This window comes from Pseudophryne corroboree, chromosome 11 (assembly GCF_028390025.1).
Source record: "Pseudophryne corroboree isolate aPseCor3 chromosome 11, aPseCor3.hap2, whole genome shotgun sequence".
Classification (NCBI taxonomy): domain Eukaryota; kingdom Metazoa; phylum Chordata; class Amphibia; order Anura; family Myobatrachidae; genus Pseudophryne; species Pseudophryne corroboree.
In genome coordinates this window covers 139059832-139077188 of record NC_086454.1, presented here as the reverse complement: position 1 = coordinate 139077188, position 17357 = coordinate 139059832, and the positions used below count along the sequence as shown (strand labels likewise).

Here is a 17357-nt window from a genome sequence, read left to right as displayed (position 1 = left end):
TATTAGTGCTGTGTACTTTACATTTAATTTGTATAGCGCCAAAGAACAAATGTAATACACATGACAAAGATTTAACCGGGCAAATTTGTCTGTATTACCCCACACTAAACCATGTACTGTATGACTGGGCCTGTCCTATGCAAGATGGCCTTTTGAATCAGTTAACCACAGCAGTAATCATTGTGCAATTATACTATTAGCGTATGTGTGTCACTAGCACTGGTTTCAGGTCTCGTCTCATAAATACATGACACAACATGAAAATAATTTCCTGTATTTGGTCTTATGAACAATTTACAATTTTTGGCCAGAAAAAAAAAAAGATAAAAGAAATAAAAATAAAGTACGTTTGTCATTTTCTGGCAAGAAGGCACTATGAGTTCCCTGTAGGGTGGATTTCATAAAAACTACAGAGGTTTTGGCTATTGCACAAAGGCATATCATTGCATAGCTGGAATGTAAACACTGTCCACATACAACTGAGATTGTCCATTTCCAGTAAAGGTCCAAAAATATAGCACAGTATGTGCATGGAGATGCTCCGCATCACTAAACAGCATTTTAGGATTAAACTTCACATATTAACCATTGTAAGGCAGCGTAGTTTAGGTTATATTCACTGTGGTAGTTAAACAGTTAACTTCCAAAATGTTTTTAGTGTTTAAACATAGAGACTTAAAACTACTTGAGATTGTTTGTCCACCGGTACCTAGTCTTTTTTCATGATCTGCAAAACATCATCCAAGATGGAAGGTCCCAAATCCACATGAAGGGAAAGAAGAGACCCAGCATGAACAAGAAACCGTTCTTCCCTTTCCTCTGCCGTGAAGCCATTATCCGCAGTCACCTGCAGCGGTCTGTCTATCTCCTTCACTGGGCTCTTACTCTTCTCATCAAGGTGTAACCGGGGTGGTTTTGGTGGTGGGGCTTGCAGGAGGGCGAGAGCTTGTGGCTCTCCAATTGCAGGAAGGGAGATTGCATTCTTTAGGACAGGTGATGGTAGGTCTGAATGTGACGGTGGTGGGGTGGCATCAGGTAACAAAGAGGAGGTGGACCCTGGATGCAGTCGAGGAAGGAGGTGGAATTTGCCCTGCAGAAAGGAAACATCCCCAAAAATATCTCCTTCCCCACTGCCAATGTGAATGGTGTGTCTGAAGTCTCCGAGTGGTGGACTTATCATGTCCGGTGACAAAACATCTCTCAGCTTTCCTTTGCGGCTTCCCCTTTTCAGGTATATGGGAGCTTTTGTTGACATCTTAGCAGTCTCAATGTGGGACTTAAGAACTGAATTTTCAAGTGTCCCCGTCACATCTCATCACAAGAGTCTCCTGTGGGGGAATAAACAAAAATATGGTGCTCAAAATAGTTTCAACATTCTTTAGGAGTCATGCATAAAGTCTCTGTATCAAATTATTAATACATACTTGAGGAAAATGTTGGCACTGCAGGATGCAAAAGACTTCAGATCTGGTCTTCAATTTCTCTGTTCAAACAAACCCCAGCGTCACCTGAAAGGTTTAACATAATAAAAATTACTTTGGGTAAACTGTGCTATAAAAAGCAATAACTATTTTACGTTAACATTCTGTGGGCATATTTGTTTGGCTCTTTTGCAGCTCAATTTCTGCTATTCTCCAATAAAATACACACAAATTGTTGCAGCGTATGTTTTTCTGTGTCACTCTAGCAGCAGCTGCTGATTCAGGGAAAGATTTGGTTAGGACCTTTGTCTGTCCGTCAGAAGTAAAGGATTCTGGGTACAGCTCTGTCTAGAGCTGCTGCATGTGCATATTAATCGTGCAACAATTTGTAATATTTTCCAGGGTACAAATAGTCTGTCCTCAGTGGGACTGTAAGTAATTGCTATGAAATCATCAGCACACACTGTCAAAACCTAAGATGTTGCTAAGTTCCTTACTTTATACATGGAGAAGTTTTAAAAAGCTAGAACAAAAATTAAGGATAGGAAACGGAGTTTGACAGAAGTGTAGACCAACTAACTCACAGAACTGTTATAAGGGGAGGCAATCACAGGGTCACCTGTGAAATACCGGTGCCACAGGCTTTTCTCCCTCTGTGGATGTTCACGACACCCACAGAGGGAGAATAGCTACTGTGGCGAGCACAGCGAGCCACCGTGCCCGCATCGTGGCAAGCTTGCAAGGGGCTTTCTAGCGCTCGCACCGCTGCCGGCATACTGGTGACCGGGATCCCGCTGTCGGAATCATGACAGCTGTGATCCCGTCCGCCGGTAAAAGGTATGTATTCCATTTCAAGCACATTCGTTACGTAAAATAATAAAGCAATAGCTACTTGCAACAAATACATTGCAAGCAACAAACATTTTATGTCTACAGTGCCTTGTAAGCTTGTGTTTTTTGCTGCACAATACACAAAAGCTGGCTCTGCTGCAAAAAAAGGAGACTCCTTAAACTTAGCAAGGACATATAAAGTAAAGCTGGGTACACAGTTTAAGATTATGGGGGGAATTCAAATGTTATCACCACAATAACATGACGGGAGATCGCAGGGGGTGATATAAAATTTATGTCCTCTATCACGCTCATTAGTGTCAGGTTTATCCGCGTAAAGCAGCTAAATCCGACTAAACTAATTGGTGCGATCAGGAAATGTGCTGTTTAGGTGCCCAAATGGATCACTTTTCACACATTTCAGCTCGCCACTCCCGGCGGGTGCAAGCTAAAATTTAGACGCCGACCAGAAAAATATTTGAATTCCGCCCTATATGTCAAATCTGGTAATGTATGGGAGCAAATAACAATCAACCATTTGCTCCCAAACACTGAAAAACATACAAAAATGGTCAAATTAGTTTTATTTAACAAACCATTTTTTGTCCATTTTCCGCTGTTTCGGAGCAAAAGGTATATGGTCCTTTTGCTACCATACGTTACTAGATTTTGGTTTAACCATCCAGATTGGACTGATAGACTTAAGGCGGGTACACACTAGGTGATTTCTGCCTAAAAAAATAAGAATTTACTTACCGATAATTCTATTTCTCGGAGTCCGTAGTGGATGCTGGGGTTCCTGAAAGGACCATGGGGAATAGCGGCTCCGCAGGAGACAGGGCACAAAAAGTAAAGCTTCAGGATCAGGTGGTGTGCACTGGCTCCTCCCCCTATGACCCTCCTCCAAGCCTCAGTTAGGATACTGTGCCCGGACGAGCGTACACAATAAGGAAGGATTTTGAATCCCGGGTAAGACTCATACCAGCCACACCAATCACACTGTACAACCTGTGATCTGAACCCAGTTAACAGTATGATAACAGCGGAGCCTCTGAAAAGATGGCTCACAACAATAATAACCCGATTTTTGTAACTATGTACAAGTATTGCAGATAATCCGCACTAGGGATGGGCGCCCAGCATCCACTACGGACTCCGAGAAATAGAATTATCGGTAAGTAAATTCTTATTTTCTCTATCGTCCTAGTGGATGCTGGGGTTCCTGAAAGGACCATGGGGATAATACCAAAGCTCCCAAACGGGCGGGAGAGTGCGGATGACTCTGCAGCACCGAATGAGAGAACTCCAGGTCCTCCTTAGCCAGGGTATCAAATTTGTAGGATTTTACCAACGTGTTTGCCCCTGACTAAATAGCCGCTCGGCAAAGTTGTAAAGCCGAGACCCCTCGGGCAGCCGCCCAAGATAAGCCCACCTTCCTTGTGGAATGGACATTTACATATTTTGGCTGTGGCAGGCCTGCCACAGAATGTGCAAGCTGAATTGTATTACACATCCAACTAGCAATAGTCTGCTTAGAAGCAAGAGCACCCAGTTTGTTGGGTGCATACAGGATAACAGCAAGTCAGTTTTCCTGACTCCAGCCGTCCTGGAACCTATATTTACAGGGCCCTGACAACATCTAGCAACCTGGAGTCCTCCAAGTCCCTAGTAGGCGCAAGGCACCAAAATAAGCTGGTTCAGGTGAAACACTGACACCACCTTAGGGAGAGAACTGGGGACGAGTCCGCAGCTCTGCCCTGTCCAAATGGACAACCAGATATGGGCTTTTTTGAGAAAAAAACCACCAATTTGACACTCGCCTGGTCCAGGCCAGGGCCAAGAGCATGGTCACTTTTCATGTGAGATGCTTCAAATCCACAGATTTGACTGGTTTTAAACCAATGTGATTTGAGGAATCCCAGAACTACGTTGAGATCCCACAGTGCCACTGGAGGCACAAAAGGGGGTTGTATATGCAATACTCCCTCGACAAACTTCTGGACTTCAGGAACTGAAGCCACTTCTTTCTGGAAGAAAATCGACAGGGCCGAAATTTGAACCTTAATGGACCCTAATTTGAGGCCCATAGACACTCCTGTTTGCAGGAAATGCAGGAATCGACCGAGTTGAAATTTCTTCGTGGGGCCTTTCTGGCCTCACACCACGCAACATATTTTTGCCACATGTGGTGATAATGTTGTGCGGTCACCTCCTTTCTGGCTTTGACCAGGGTAGGAATGACCTCTTCCGGAATGCCTTTTTCCCTTAGGATCCGGCGTTCCACCGCCATGCCGTCAAACGCAGCTGCGGTAAGTCTTGGAACAGACATGGTACTTGCTGAAACAAGTCCCTTCTTAGCGGCAGAGGCCATAAGTCCTCTGTGAGCATCTCTTGAAGTTCCGGGTACCAAGTCCTTCTTGGCCAATCCGGAGCCATGAGTATAGTTCTTACTCCTCTACGTCTTATAAGTCTCAGTACCTTAGGTATGAGAAGCAGAGGATGGAACACATACACCGACTGGTACATCCATGGTGTTACCAGAACGTCCACAGCTATTGCCTGAGGGTCTCTTAACCTGGCGCAATACCTGTCCCGTTTTTTGTTCAGACGGGACGCCATCATGTCCACCTTTGGTATTTCCCAACGGTTTACAATCATGTGGAAAACTTCCCGATGAAGTTTCCATTCTGCCGGGTGGAGGTCGTGCCTGCTGAGGAAGTCTGCTTCCCAGTTTCCATTCCCGGAATGAAACACTGCTGACAGTGCTATCACATGATTTTCCGCCCAGCGAAAAGTCCTTGCAGTTTTTGCCATTGCCCTCCTGCTTCTTGTGCCGCCCTGTCTATTTACGTGGGCGACTGCCGTGATGTTTTTCCCACTGGATCAATACCGGCTGACCTTGAAGCAGAGGTCTTGCTAAGCTTAGAGTATTATAAATTTACCCTTAGCTCCAGTATATTTATGTGGAGAAAAGTCTCCAGACTTGATCACACTCCCTGGAAATTTTTTCCTTGTGTGACTGCTCCCCAGCCTCTCGGGCTGGCCTCCGTGGTCACCAGCATCCAATCCTGAATGCCGAATCTGCGGCCCTCTAGAAGATGAGCACTCTGTGACCACCACAGGAGAGACACCCTTGTCCTTGGATATAGGGTTATCCGCTGATGCATCTGAAGATGCGATCCGCAACATTTGTCCAGCAGATCCCACTGAAAAATTCTTGCGTGAAATCTGCCGAATGGAATTGCTTCGTAGGAAGTCACCATCTTTACCAGGACCCTTGTGCAATGATGCACTGATTTTAGGAGGTTCCTGACTAGCTCGGATAACTCCCTGGCTTTCTCTTCCGGGAGAAACACCTTTTTCTGGACTGTGTCCAGAATCATCCCTAGGCACAGCAGACTTGTCGTCGGGATCAGCTGCGATTTTGGAATATTTAGAATCCACCCGTGCTGTTGTAGCAGTATCCGAGATAGTGCTACTCCGACCTCCAACTGTTCCCTGGACTTTGCCCTTATCAGGAGATCGTCCAAGTAAGGGATAATTAAGACGCCTTTTCTTCGAAGAAGAATCATCATTTCGGCCATTACCTTGGTAAAGACCCGGGGTGCCGTGGACAATCCAAACGGCAGCGTCTGAAACTGATAGTGACAGTTCTGTACCACGAACCTGAGGTACCCTTAGTGAGAAGGGCAAATTTTGGACATGGAGGTAAGCATCCCTGATGTCTCGGGACACTATATAGTCCCCTTCTTCCTGGTTCGTTATCACTGCTCTGAGTGACTCCATCTTGATTTGAACCTTTGTAAGTGTTCAAATTTTTTTAGATTTAGAATAGGTCTCACCTAGCCTTCTGGCTTCAGTACCACAATATAATGTGGAATAATACCCCTTTTCTTGTTGTAGGAGGGGTAATTTGATTATCACCTGCTGGGAATACAGCTTGTGAATTGTTTCCCATACTGCCTCCTTGTCGGAGGGAGACCTTGGTAAACCAGACTTCAGGAGCCTGCGAAGGGGAAACGTCTCGACATTCCAATCTGTACCCCTGGGATACTACATGTAGGATCCAGGGGTCCTGTACGGTCCCAGCGTCATGCTGAGAGCTTGGCAGAAGCGGTGGAACGCTTCTGTTCCTGGGAATGGGCTGCCTGCTGCAGTCTTCTTCCCTTTCCTCTATCCCTGGGCAGATATGACTCTTATAGGGACGAAAGGACTGAGGCTGAAAAGACGGTGTCTTTTTCTGCAGAGATGTGACTTAGGGTAAAAACGGTGGATTTTCCAGCAGTTGCCGTGGCCACCAGGTCCGATGGACCGACCCCAAATAACTCCTCTTCCTTTATACGGCAATACACCTTTGTGCCGTTTGGAATCTGCATCACCTGACCACTGTCGTGTCCATAAACATCTTCTGGCAGATATGGACATCGCACTTACTCTTGATGCCAGAGTGCAAATATCCCTCTGTGCATCTCGCATATATAGAAAATGCATCCTTTAAATGCTCTATAGTCAATAAAATACTGTCCCTGTCAAGGGTATCAATATTTTTAGTCAGGGAATCCGACCAAGCCACCCCAGCTCTGCACATCCAGGCTGAGGCGATCGCTGGTCGCAGTATAACACCAGTATGTGTGTATATACTTTTTATGATATTTTCCAGCCTCCTGTCAGCTGGCTCCTTGAGGACGGCCCTATCTATAGACGGTACCGCCACTTGTTTTGATAAGCGTGTGAGCGCCTTATCCACCCTAAGGGGTGTTTCCCAACGCGCCCTAACTTCTGGCGGGAAAGGGTATACCGCCCATAATTTTCTATCGGGGGGAACCCATGCATCATCACACACTTCATTTAATTTATCTGATTCAGGAAAAACTACGGTAGTTTTTTCACATCCCACATAATACCCTCTTTTGTGGTACTTGTAGTATCAGAAATATGTAACACCTCCTTCATTGCCCTTAACGTGTGGCCCTAATAAGGAATACGTTTGTTTATTCACCGTCGACACTGGATTCAGTGTCCGTGTCTGTGTCGACCGACTAAAGTAAACGGGCGTTTTAAAACCCCTGACGGTGTTTCTGAGACGTCTGGACCGGTACTAATTGTTTGTCGGCCGTCTCATGTCGTCAACCGACCTTGCAGCGTGTTGACATTATCACGTAATTCCCTAAATAAGCCATCCATTCCGGTGTCGACTCCCTGGAGAGTGACATCACCATTACAGGCAATTGCTCCGCCTCCTCACCAACATCGTCCTCATACATGTCGACACACACGTACCGACACACAGCACACACACAGGGAATGCTCTGATAGAGGACAGGACCCACTAGCCCTTTGGAGAGACAGAGGGAGAGTTTGCCAGCACACACCAAAAACGCTATAATTATATAGGGACAACCTTATATAAGTGTTTTCCCTTATAGCATCTTTTATATATTTCTAACGCCAAATTAGTGCCCCCCCTCTCTGTTTTAACCCTGTTTCTGTAGTGCAGTGCAGGGGAGAGCCTGGGAGCCTTCCCTCCAGTCTTTCTGTGAGGGAAAATGGCGCTGTGTGCTGAGGAGATAGGCCCCGCCCCTTTTTCGGCGGGCTCGTCTCCCGCTCTTTAATGGATTCTGGCAGGGGTTAAATATCTCCATATAGCCCCCGGAGGCTATATGTGAGGTATTTTTAGCCAAAAAAGGTTTTCATTTGCCTCCCAGGGCGCCCCCCTCCCAGCGCCCTGCACCCTCAGTGACTGCCGTGTGAAGTGTGCTGAGAGGAAATGGCGCACAGCTGCAGTGCTGTGCGCTACCTTAAGAAGACTGAGGAGTCTTCTGCCGCCGATTCTGGACCTCTTCTCGTTTCAGCATCTGCAAGGGGGCCGGCGGCGAGGCTCCGGTGACCATCCAGGCTGTACCTGTGATCGTCCCTCTGGAGCTAATGTCCAGTAGCCAAAGAAGCCAATCCATCCTGCACGCAGGTGAGTTCACTTCTTCTCCCCTAAGTCCCTCGTTGCAGTGATCCTGTTGCCAGCAGGACTCACTGTAAAATAAAAAACCTAAGCTAAACTTTTCTAAGCAGCTCTTTAGGAGAGCCACCTAGATTGCACCCTTCTCGGCCGGGCACAAAAATCTAACTGAGGCTTGGAGGAGGGTCATAGGGGGAGGAGCCAGTGCACACCACCTGATCCTGAAGCTTTACTTTTTGTGCCCTGTCTCCTGCGGAGCCGCTATTCCCCATGGTCCTTTCAGGAACCCCAGCATCCACTAGGACGATAGAGAAATAAACAATAACGTTTATTTTTAGACTTATATCGTCCAGTGTGTATGGGGGTAATATTGGTGAACGATGAACTATGCGCGCTCCCGCATGTCGTTCAGCGTTCACCAATATTGAGCCCACATGCAGCTCAACCTGTCAATGTCGGGCAGAGTTGCATGTTCGGGAATGCCGGCGGTGACGTCACTGAACGTTATGGTTGAACCATAACATCAGTGTGTATGCACTATATCGTTCAACAATATAGTCATTCACCATCGGCAATTAAACATCGCCTAGTGTGTACCCAGATTAAGCAGCATAGCCAAAAGAACATATTTAACCAAAATTATCTAAATAAAATTAAAGTGTCCTACCATGTTAAGGCAAAACTTTGGGCGTGGACAGACGCCACCAAAACACAATCACAACGCACATAAGTGGCTGCAGACGCTGCACATATAGGTGACCCCTACCCAACCTGCCAAATCCCTGCCCCGCATCTTCAATACTCTCACTGGCAAACCTGTTACTACTAATTTAGTGGTTGATGCATCAAACAGTGAAGAGAGTGGATCAGTGGAGAAGTTGCCCATAACGACCCATCCGCTTTAAAGGTAGCATTTTTCAAGTAGAGCCTATAATTCCACAGGTACTGTAGCAACTGTGGTTGTTAGGGGCAACTTCTCCACTGACCCACTTCTCCACTGCCTAATAAATCAACGCACTTGGCTGAGTAAGCATCAAGACATTGTGTGTCCCAGTTGACCAGAGGTCCAATGGATTGATATATCGCGTGACTGACACAATTCGGCGTACGACTGTGAATATATAGTTTCCCGCCGCATTCACCAGCATGTAAGACATCTTCATTAGATGGGATGACCCCACGGCCAGCTGGGCACACGTAATCACAGGTACATACTGAGTGATATGGACCATATATCATTGTCCAATAGATCACCTAATGTATACCCTACCTTACACTGCAGTTTGGGCCTTTCTGAGCTAAATCAGTATGAACATCACAGCTAGGGTGAAATCTAAACCTCCCAACCAGCATTTAAATTTTAGCACGCTGTTATGTCAGAGAATGCCAGTACCCGAGCCTTAAACCGGATGTTTAGTCATGAGAACCAGCATTCTCAGACTTAAGCGCCCCGCCGCCATGCTGTTTGCACCGTGCTAAGGCAAAAACAGCATCACAGAACTAGGTTTGTCGGATTTCTGATCGCACCTCAGGAGGGATGAGAGCAGAAATCCTGTAGTTGGATTTAACAGTGCGCTAAATTAAATAGCTCCAGGACCTCCTTCGTAGCGCTATTATCAGCGCGCTTAATTGAATCAACCCCTAAGTAATATCTGAATATAAGTGGACAACCAACTTAAGTGTCTTTACGTGGGAATATCAATGGTTTTATGCACACCCCACATAGCTATTCAATTGTTTTGAGTGCCCATTACTTATCATGCTTGTTGCACCCCAAAGCATTACTGGCTAAACCTGTCTAATTCTGGGTAGACATATCTACAGATAAATGGATGTGCAGATATATCTATAGCCGGATCGGGCACTGTGGCTCTGCATACACACTGCCTGATCTGTCTGACTGACGTCACAAACTGGGCGGGAATTTACATGCGCCCACCCAGGTGATCAGTCAATCACCACCGGCTGCTGCAGGAAGTGTACCGCCTGTACACTCACTACGATGCATTAATATATCTGTAGATATATTGGTCATCGTGTGCGCTGCCGGGCCGGCGCGATATGTCTGTGAACGATGGCGCTCACACAGACATATCGTTGGTACACACTGGCTGAGGGGCCCATGATAGTTCAATTTGTTCATTAGCTCAGCCGATATATTGGCAAGTGTGTAACCAGCTTAAAGCACTAAACATTGACTTTTCGCTAATTTCTGCGTGCCTCCTCTAGAGGATGCGAGCAGAAATATGGGCGCCTACAGCATTCTTGCCCGTCGCAACACTACCACTGTCCCTGCAAGTTACATTTAGTACATAGCTTGTCTAATCATGTAAAGAAAAACTGCAATGTACAATGAAAAAAACTGCGTCACTACCGCAATTTAATATTCAGTATACGCCTGCTAAAGGAGATCTCGCACGCAAAAACAGCACACATGTAGCTGAATAAGTAAGAATCCAGAAGTAACAAATTTTGCAATATCCGTTACGAGATGAAGCGGGATTGCTATACGGCTCCTATAGTCAATTTGCTCTGCCAGCAGAGCTCCTTAAGCTGGGTACACACTGAGCAGATCAGATAAACGCTCAGATCGTTGAAGCGATTATATCATTGGTGCGCACACCATGCTTTCTTGAAAGAGATTGCGAGTTCAGGCAACTTTATTTTTAGGAAGCTCATTATAGAACAAACACCTTTAATATAATAAACTTACCGCTAAACCCTCAGTAAGAATTTATCTAGAGATGAGGATGGAGGAGGTAAACATGCATTGTTGGTGATGACCAGTAAGGGCACAGCCTCTAGTACACAGTTATAGCGCATTTCACAAACAATAGCTGATAATCTAACCTAGAAAGAGGCGTTGTACATACAACAAGCAAATGCTTGTTTATCGCTCAATGAGGATATTAAAGCTATGCACTGTTTGCAAAGGCAAGCCTGAATAGAGGAGGACTGGTAAGATAAGAATTACACAACATAAGGGCCGTACACACGGGGGAGATGTGTGCTGAGCGATCTAGCACAGACCGCTCATTTCACCCAGCGGTGAAATGAGTGCTGTGCTAGATTGAGCCTGCATGCAGGACAATCTAGCACCGGCGATAGCGCCGTGCTATCGCTGTGGGGCATACACACGGAGAGATCCGTGTGTGTACCCACCTATACAGTTTCCACAAGGACGGTCCTAACAGGAAAAGTAAACATCTTTGCATTCTGCAGTAATAAATGTATATATCCCTGCCCCTCTCTCTCTACAATCTTTAATTACAGATCTTTTAACTGGCAGTTAGACAACAACCAAGACAAAACTACCTTCATATTTAAAACATCTACAAAATGCTGGGACTGCATCAAGTGTGCGAGAGTATGTGTCAGATTTCTCTTGACTAAACAAATAGTGTATATTGAGCATCCCCACGGCACTGTTCAAATAACCCCGTATAACACTGCAAATTCAAAACATATTTTGATGTTAAGTAAATAATTGAAAATGTCTACATAAAAACTGAATCATCTAATGATGCAAGACAAATAAACAAACAAAGGCGTAAGACCCCACCCAAACTGTGAAATAGTATCTCAATGTCAGATAATGCCTCATTCACAACAGGCCAGTCATTCCAGAGGTAATACCAAACTATTCAAGGAATTTCATGTGGAGTCAAAAGGTGAAATGACCTCCTCTCAGTACCTCAGGCCTGCTTATTTGTCTGAAGAAAAGAAAAAACATTTTTCAACACAAAAATAAATAAATGAGACTATTTTGAACCTGTCGCCTTCAAAGAAAAGTGTTAATCAAATATCTGAAGAGCCAACACAACTGAACAGGTTAAATTGGATGCGAAACAATTGTTTTGTGGGCGCTCAAACGTAATGGGCGCCCACTGGAGCTATTCAATTGTTCTGCCCTGCTAGGAATGCATTCCCCATATGTGCGCACCCATTAGTGCCAGGTTTAGTTGCATAAAGCGGCTAACCCCGTCTAAAGCCCAGGTTAAGGTGCCCAAACCATAGTGTTTTGACACATTTTAGCTTGCACCTCAGGAAGCTGCGAGAGGAAATGTGTTCCCCCGGCTGCATGCACACCCAAATAGAGCATCAACTTAATTGCTCCATTGGGTACCATCTAGTAGCAGCCATGGCAACCAATAATTGAATAGCCCCCATTATTGTGTACTACAGCTTCACAGTTTCTCATGTAATTCACATTTTCATATTAAGTTGTTCATATTCATAGCTGCCCAGAACAGGTCTATGTAAATAAGAGTATGACCTCATGTAGTGCGCACCTCAGCATCATCATATGGCCAAGCTCACCACACACATTCAAATGAACACAGGAGATTAGTGTCACATGAACTTCACAGCTAGTTAAAATAAAGCCTGAGGCATTTATGGGCTAGAGAAGAGGCATCCTTTTACAGCTGTATTTTCTAGGCAATTGTAGGCACAACTACTTTGCATTGCAATTGAGCTTTCAGTCCAGCCACAATGTTCAGTTTAATTCACTGTATTACAAGTACACATTACATCAATTACATACTGTACTACCACCTTCCTAACAGCCAGCTAAGAGTAATCCAGGGCATTGGTATCCAAGGACCCAAAATGCAGATTAAGATATGCTTAGCCCACAAATACACAACAAGCTAACTCAGACATTTCCTTAGGCTTAAGGGGGGTGTAGTATGGCTGACCGGCGGTCTCCTAACCGACGCCGGGATCCCGGCAGCATACAGACGCCGGGATCCCGGCGGGGAGAGGCGAGTGCAGCAAGCCCCTTGCGGGCTCGCTGCGCTCACCACGCTGCGGGCTTGGTGGCGACCTACGGTCGCACGGGTTCTATTCCCACTCTATGGGTGTCGTGGACACCCACGAGTGGAAATAGTCCCTGTTGGTCGGCATGCCGACCATCGGGATAGTGGGTGTCGGGAAGCTGCAGGAGGTCATGTGACCGTCGGTCACATGAATACCACCCCTTAAGGGGGATACACACGGAGAGATCCGTGCTTAAATTCAAAGCAATCTGACTAGGATCTCCGTGTGTATGCCCCACAGCGATAGCCAGTACTAGATTGGCCTAGTACAGGGCTGGCCAAACCGGTCCTCGAGATCTACCAACAGTTCATGTTTTCCAGTCCTCCTGGAGATCTGTAGAATTGTCAGTTAGGAATGAATGCAGCACATCTTAATTAGTAATGACTACACCTGAGCACCAGCTAAGTGTTCTGGAAAATGTGAACTGTTGGTAGATCTCGAGGACTGGTTTGGCCAGCTCTGGCCTAGTACATCGCTCATTTCACTGCTGTGCTGAGCGAGGGGAGAGATGTGTGCTGAGCAGTCTGTGCTAGATCGCTCTGTGTATGGGCCTTACAGCGACTTTCCCTATTTCAGAATGACATAGGCACTTTAGAAAGGAGATATATCCCAGTAACAAAACTCTATAATTGTATGTCAGCTTCCGTTACTATGGGGGTCATTCTGACCCGATCGCTCGCTGCAGTTTGTCGCAGCGCAACGATCGGGTCGGAACCGTGCATGCGCCGGTGCATGGTGGTCGCCGGGCGGGAGGGGGCTGGACGGCGGCGTCAAGCCGCCGTTTAGGAGGCGCAGTCCGGCACACGCAGGCGTGGCCGGACCGATGGGGGGGGGGGGGGGCGCAGCGGCTGCGTGACGTCTCACGCAGCCGCTGCCGTCAGCAGCAGCGACAAAACAACTCCCGGCCAGCCGCAGGAGCAGCGCTGGCCGGGAGTTACTCCTGAAATACAAAAGCATAGCCGCTGTGCGATGCTTTTGTATTTGTGAAGGGGGGGCGGTACTGACATGCGGGGAGGACTAGCCCTGTGCTGGGCGTGCCCCCGCATGTCAGGGAAGATGATCGTAGCTGTGCTGCTACGATCAACTCGGAATGACCCCCTATATCAGTAGCTTTACACCCACAGCCTTAGGGGCTGATTTAATGCAGTGCGTTGTTAGTCACACTGGGAATGAGGTCCTGGAGCTATTCAATTCAGTGCACTGTTAAGTCTAACTACAGGATTCTGCTTGCACCCCTACTGAGGTGCGAGCAAAAATCCGACAAAACTGTGTCTTAGCGCAAGACAGACATCATCATGGCGGGCCACTTAACTCGGAGAATGCCTGTTCAGCGTGCTGAATTAAATAGCTCCGGGACCTCATTCCTGATGTTATTCACATTGCGTTGAATTGAATAGACCACTTAATGGCTTAATACTCCTCACTGTCGTCACATCTGGGTAACTTGTAGCAAAATGCAATACAACCATTTACATAGCTTACATTGAAGTTATTCTCTAATTACTTTTTTGCCTAGTCCCCAATGACTGATTTCAATTAGAGGAGGACCAGGAACAGCAGCAGTTTTTGCCGGTTAGAATCGCAGGGCCTCAGTCTGGTACCGACCACTTGATGAATTGTGCAAAAGATAACAGATCAAATGAGACTGACCGCTTTACAAGGCCATTGCCAAACACATTTATTGCAACAAATAAATGCATTGCCAAGTGTAATGCAGGCCATACCCAATATGCCTACACAAATCCTGCGTTATGCTTACTCTGTGTGTTCTAGGTATTCATTTTTATGTCTGTGTGACTTGCCTATTGCTAATTAAATCTTCTGTATTATGTGCATTTTTTTTGTCTATAAAGTGCCTTAAGTCCTGTTTGAAGAAAGAGCACTATATAAATAAAAATTATTATTATTATATCTAACTCCGATCCGCGAGAATCTTACATGTTAAAAATCCCAGGCTCCCTGGTACGGGTGTGGATCATAGGGTCCGTCTAGGTCGACCACTTTTGGACGACAGTAACTAAGTCGACACAAGCATTAGGTCAACATGTACAAGGTCGACATGAGTTTAAAAAAAAATAATTGATGTAGTTTTTTTCGCAGAGTGACCGGGAACCCCAATTAGTGCACTATGTGTCCTCGCTCCGCTACCGCTGAGCCCAGCACAGGTTACCGTTCCAAATTGTAGCCCATGTGGATTGTAAAGTATGAAAAGTGCAAAAAAATTGAACATTTTTTGAAAAACTCATGTCGACCTTTTGTCATGTCAACCTAGTAACCATGTCGACCTATTTCAGGTGCCGTAAAGTTTTTAAAAGTGAAAAACATGTCTACCTTTTTGACATGTCGACCTAGAACATGTCAACCTAGTAACCATGTCGACCTATTTCAGGTGCCGTAAAGTTTGAAAAAGTGCAAAACATTGTAAAAATTGTGAAAAACTCGTGTCTACCTTTTTGTCATGTCGACCTAGAACATGTCAACCTAGTAACCATGTAGACCTAATGCATATCGACCAATAGTGGTTGACCTAATGCATGTTGACCTAGAGACCGTATACCATCTGATACAGAGATAGTTTTGGGTCGGAATTGAGGATTTCCAACATGTTATCGACAAAATGGGGAACTGCCTCAATTAGTTGCAGATATACAGGCCCCTTAGGTCAAACCTTTCATGGTTTCCATTGTGGTGTAATTCTTTAGGCCTCTGAAAAAACATGGATGGGGTGTATGTTTGGGGACGGGGATTGGGGGGGTGGGGGTTAAAGACTGGTGACAATCACCAAAGCTTTACCATGATATTGTACCTCGCTCTAGTAGTAAGGGGGCCCTTAGTATCCGCAATTAATTGGGGACACTTCCCCATTTTGCCAATGTCTGGGTCAGGTCTTCGGCAAAATCCAGGATGTTGAAAATCTTCAATTTAATTATTCAGACCAAAAAGGATTGTTAATAGGGGAGTCGTGATTTTTAACAAGTAGGGTTTTACAGATCCACTGATAGGTCTCTGATAAACTGGATTGAATCAGTGAATTGCTGGCTGGATCTATGGCCCCCACTCGTTATAAACCATTGGGAAACAAAAGTTACTTCTGCCAGCTTACAAGCTACGTTTCAGAAACCATTGTAGTCACTTACTAAAGCAGTGTAGTGTGAGACACAGGGACAGAGAGAATGCTAAGGGGGAATTCACTTGTTTTCACCAGCAGCTGTCAGTGCCAGGTGCCCAATTCAATTGTTGCTCCGTTCAGCATCAAACAGCTGCTAGCAGCGGCATTTCAGTTTGCCGCCCCTGGAAGTGGCGAGCTGAATTATGCATAAAGTCAGCAGTTTTGGGTGGGAAAACAGCACTTTTTCGCATCACGCCCAGAACTTTGGTTGGATTTAACAGTTATACGTGAATAAACCCCGGCACCGTTCGGCGCGATTGGCACAATAAAAGAAAACAAACATTTGAATATCCACCCTCCACCCCCACCGGTCACTTTAGATGGGAGACCGGGCATGAAAAAACTATTTTAATTGTCCCAAATATGCAGCCAGGACAATAAATTGCATCAGTAAATAAATTACAGCATTTTGGAGAAGCAATAAAAAGTTCCCACTGAGAAAACTTACTGGAGATTCCAGTAAGGGGGTGGGGGTGGGGGTGGGGGGGGTCTGGAGATTCCAGTAAGAGGGGGGGGGGGGGGGGGTGACTGATAGATCTGCCAGAACTGGGACCGTTGCTCCCCAGCAGTGCGTGCTGCCACACCTCTGCAGGATAGAACAGAATGGGGAGTAACTGTGCCAATTCTAATTGTACACGGAGACATCTATGTGTGCGGAATGCCCTTGTGAAACCCCGCGGGCACGGAGTGGTATAAAATGAATAATAAAGCAATGCAACGTTCTAGAAAAGAGTAACGTGACCTCGGTCCTGTAAATGATCTCATCACCTAGGGATTGGGCACCCAGCCAGCACCCCGGGCTGCTACTCCCGCAGCGCAGCTTGCATACCAATGTGATCAGCACCCAGTCATGTAAGAAAGGGGACTCTGCTGGCGCAGAAGTGTTATACGCGCACACTGACCTATGGCGCTCACAGGCGCTGGACCCGGAATGCAGATTTGGACCCAGGAAGATGAGGACGTGGTTGGGAGTGGCCAGAGCTTCCGGTTCTCAGTCGCCAAGTAAACCGCATCTGGGGCAGGGGGGTCCTGGAACAGGAGACACAGACGACGGTCCTACCACGGAGAGAGCACAGCCGCTACTGATAGGGGAACGAGGTCAGAACACAGCAATCCTGCACAGCGCAGGAAAACAGCCAATAAGCGCGCTCATGGGGGAGAA

General features: G+C 46.2%; 1 protein-coding gene across 2 annotated transcripts; it reads right to left on the bottom strand.

The window, feature by feature from the left end:
• Positions 1-258: 258 nt before the first annotated feature.
• Positions 259-17322, bottom strand: CDC42EP2 (CDC42 effector protein 2). Of its 2 annotated transcripts, none has more exons than XM_063944859.1 (3): positions 17098-17322; positions 1425-1508; positions 259-1328 (listed from the first exon to the last, which is right to left on the bottom strand). In XM_063944859.1, the coding sequence occupies exon 3, from the start codon at positions 1253-1255 to the stop codon at positions 710-712; it is 546 nt and encodes a 181-aa protein (XP_063800929.1). In that variant the 5' UTR covers positions 1256-1328; positions 1425-1508; positions 17098-17322; the 3' UTR covers positions 259-709. The 2 variants fall into 2 exon arrangements, with proteins under 2 accessions (XP_063800929.1, XP_063800930.1); XM_063944860.1 differs by lacking the exon at positions 17098-17322 and adding an exon at positions 16964-17041.
• Between the last annotated feature and the right edge of the window lie 35 nt (positions 17323-17357).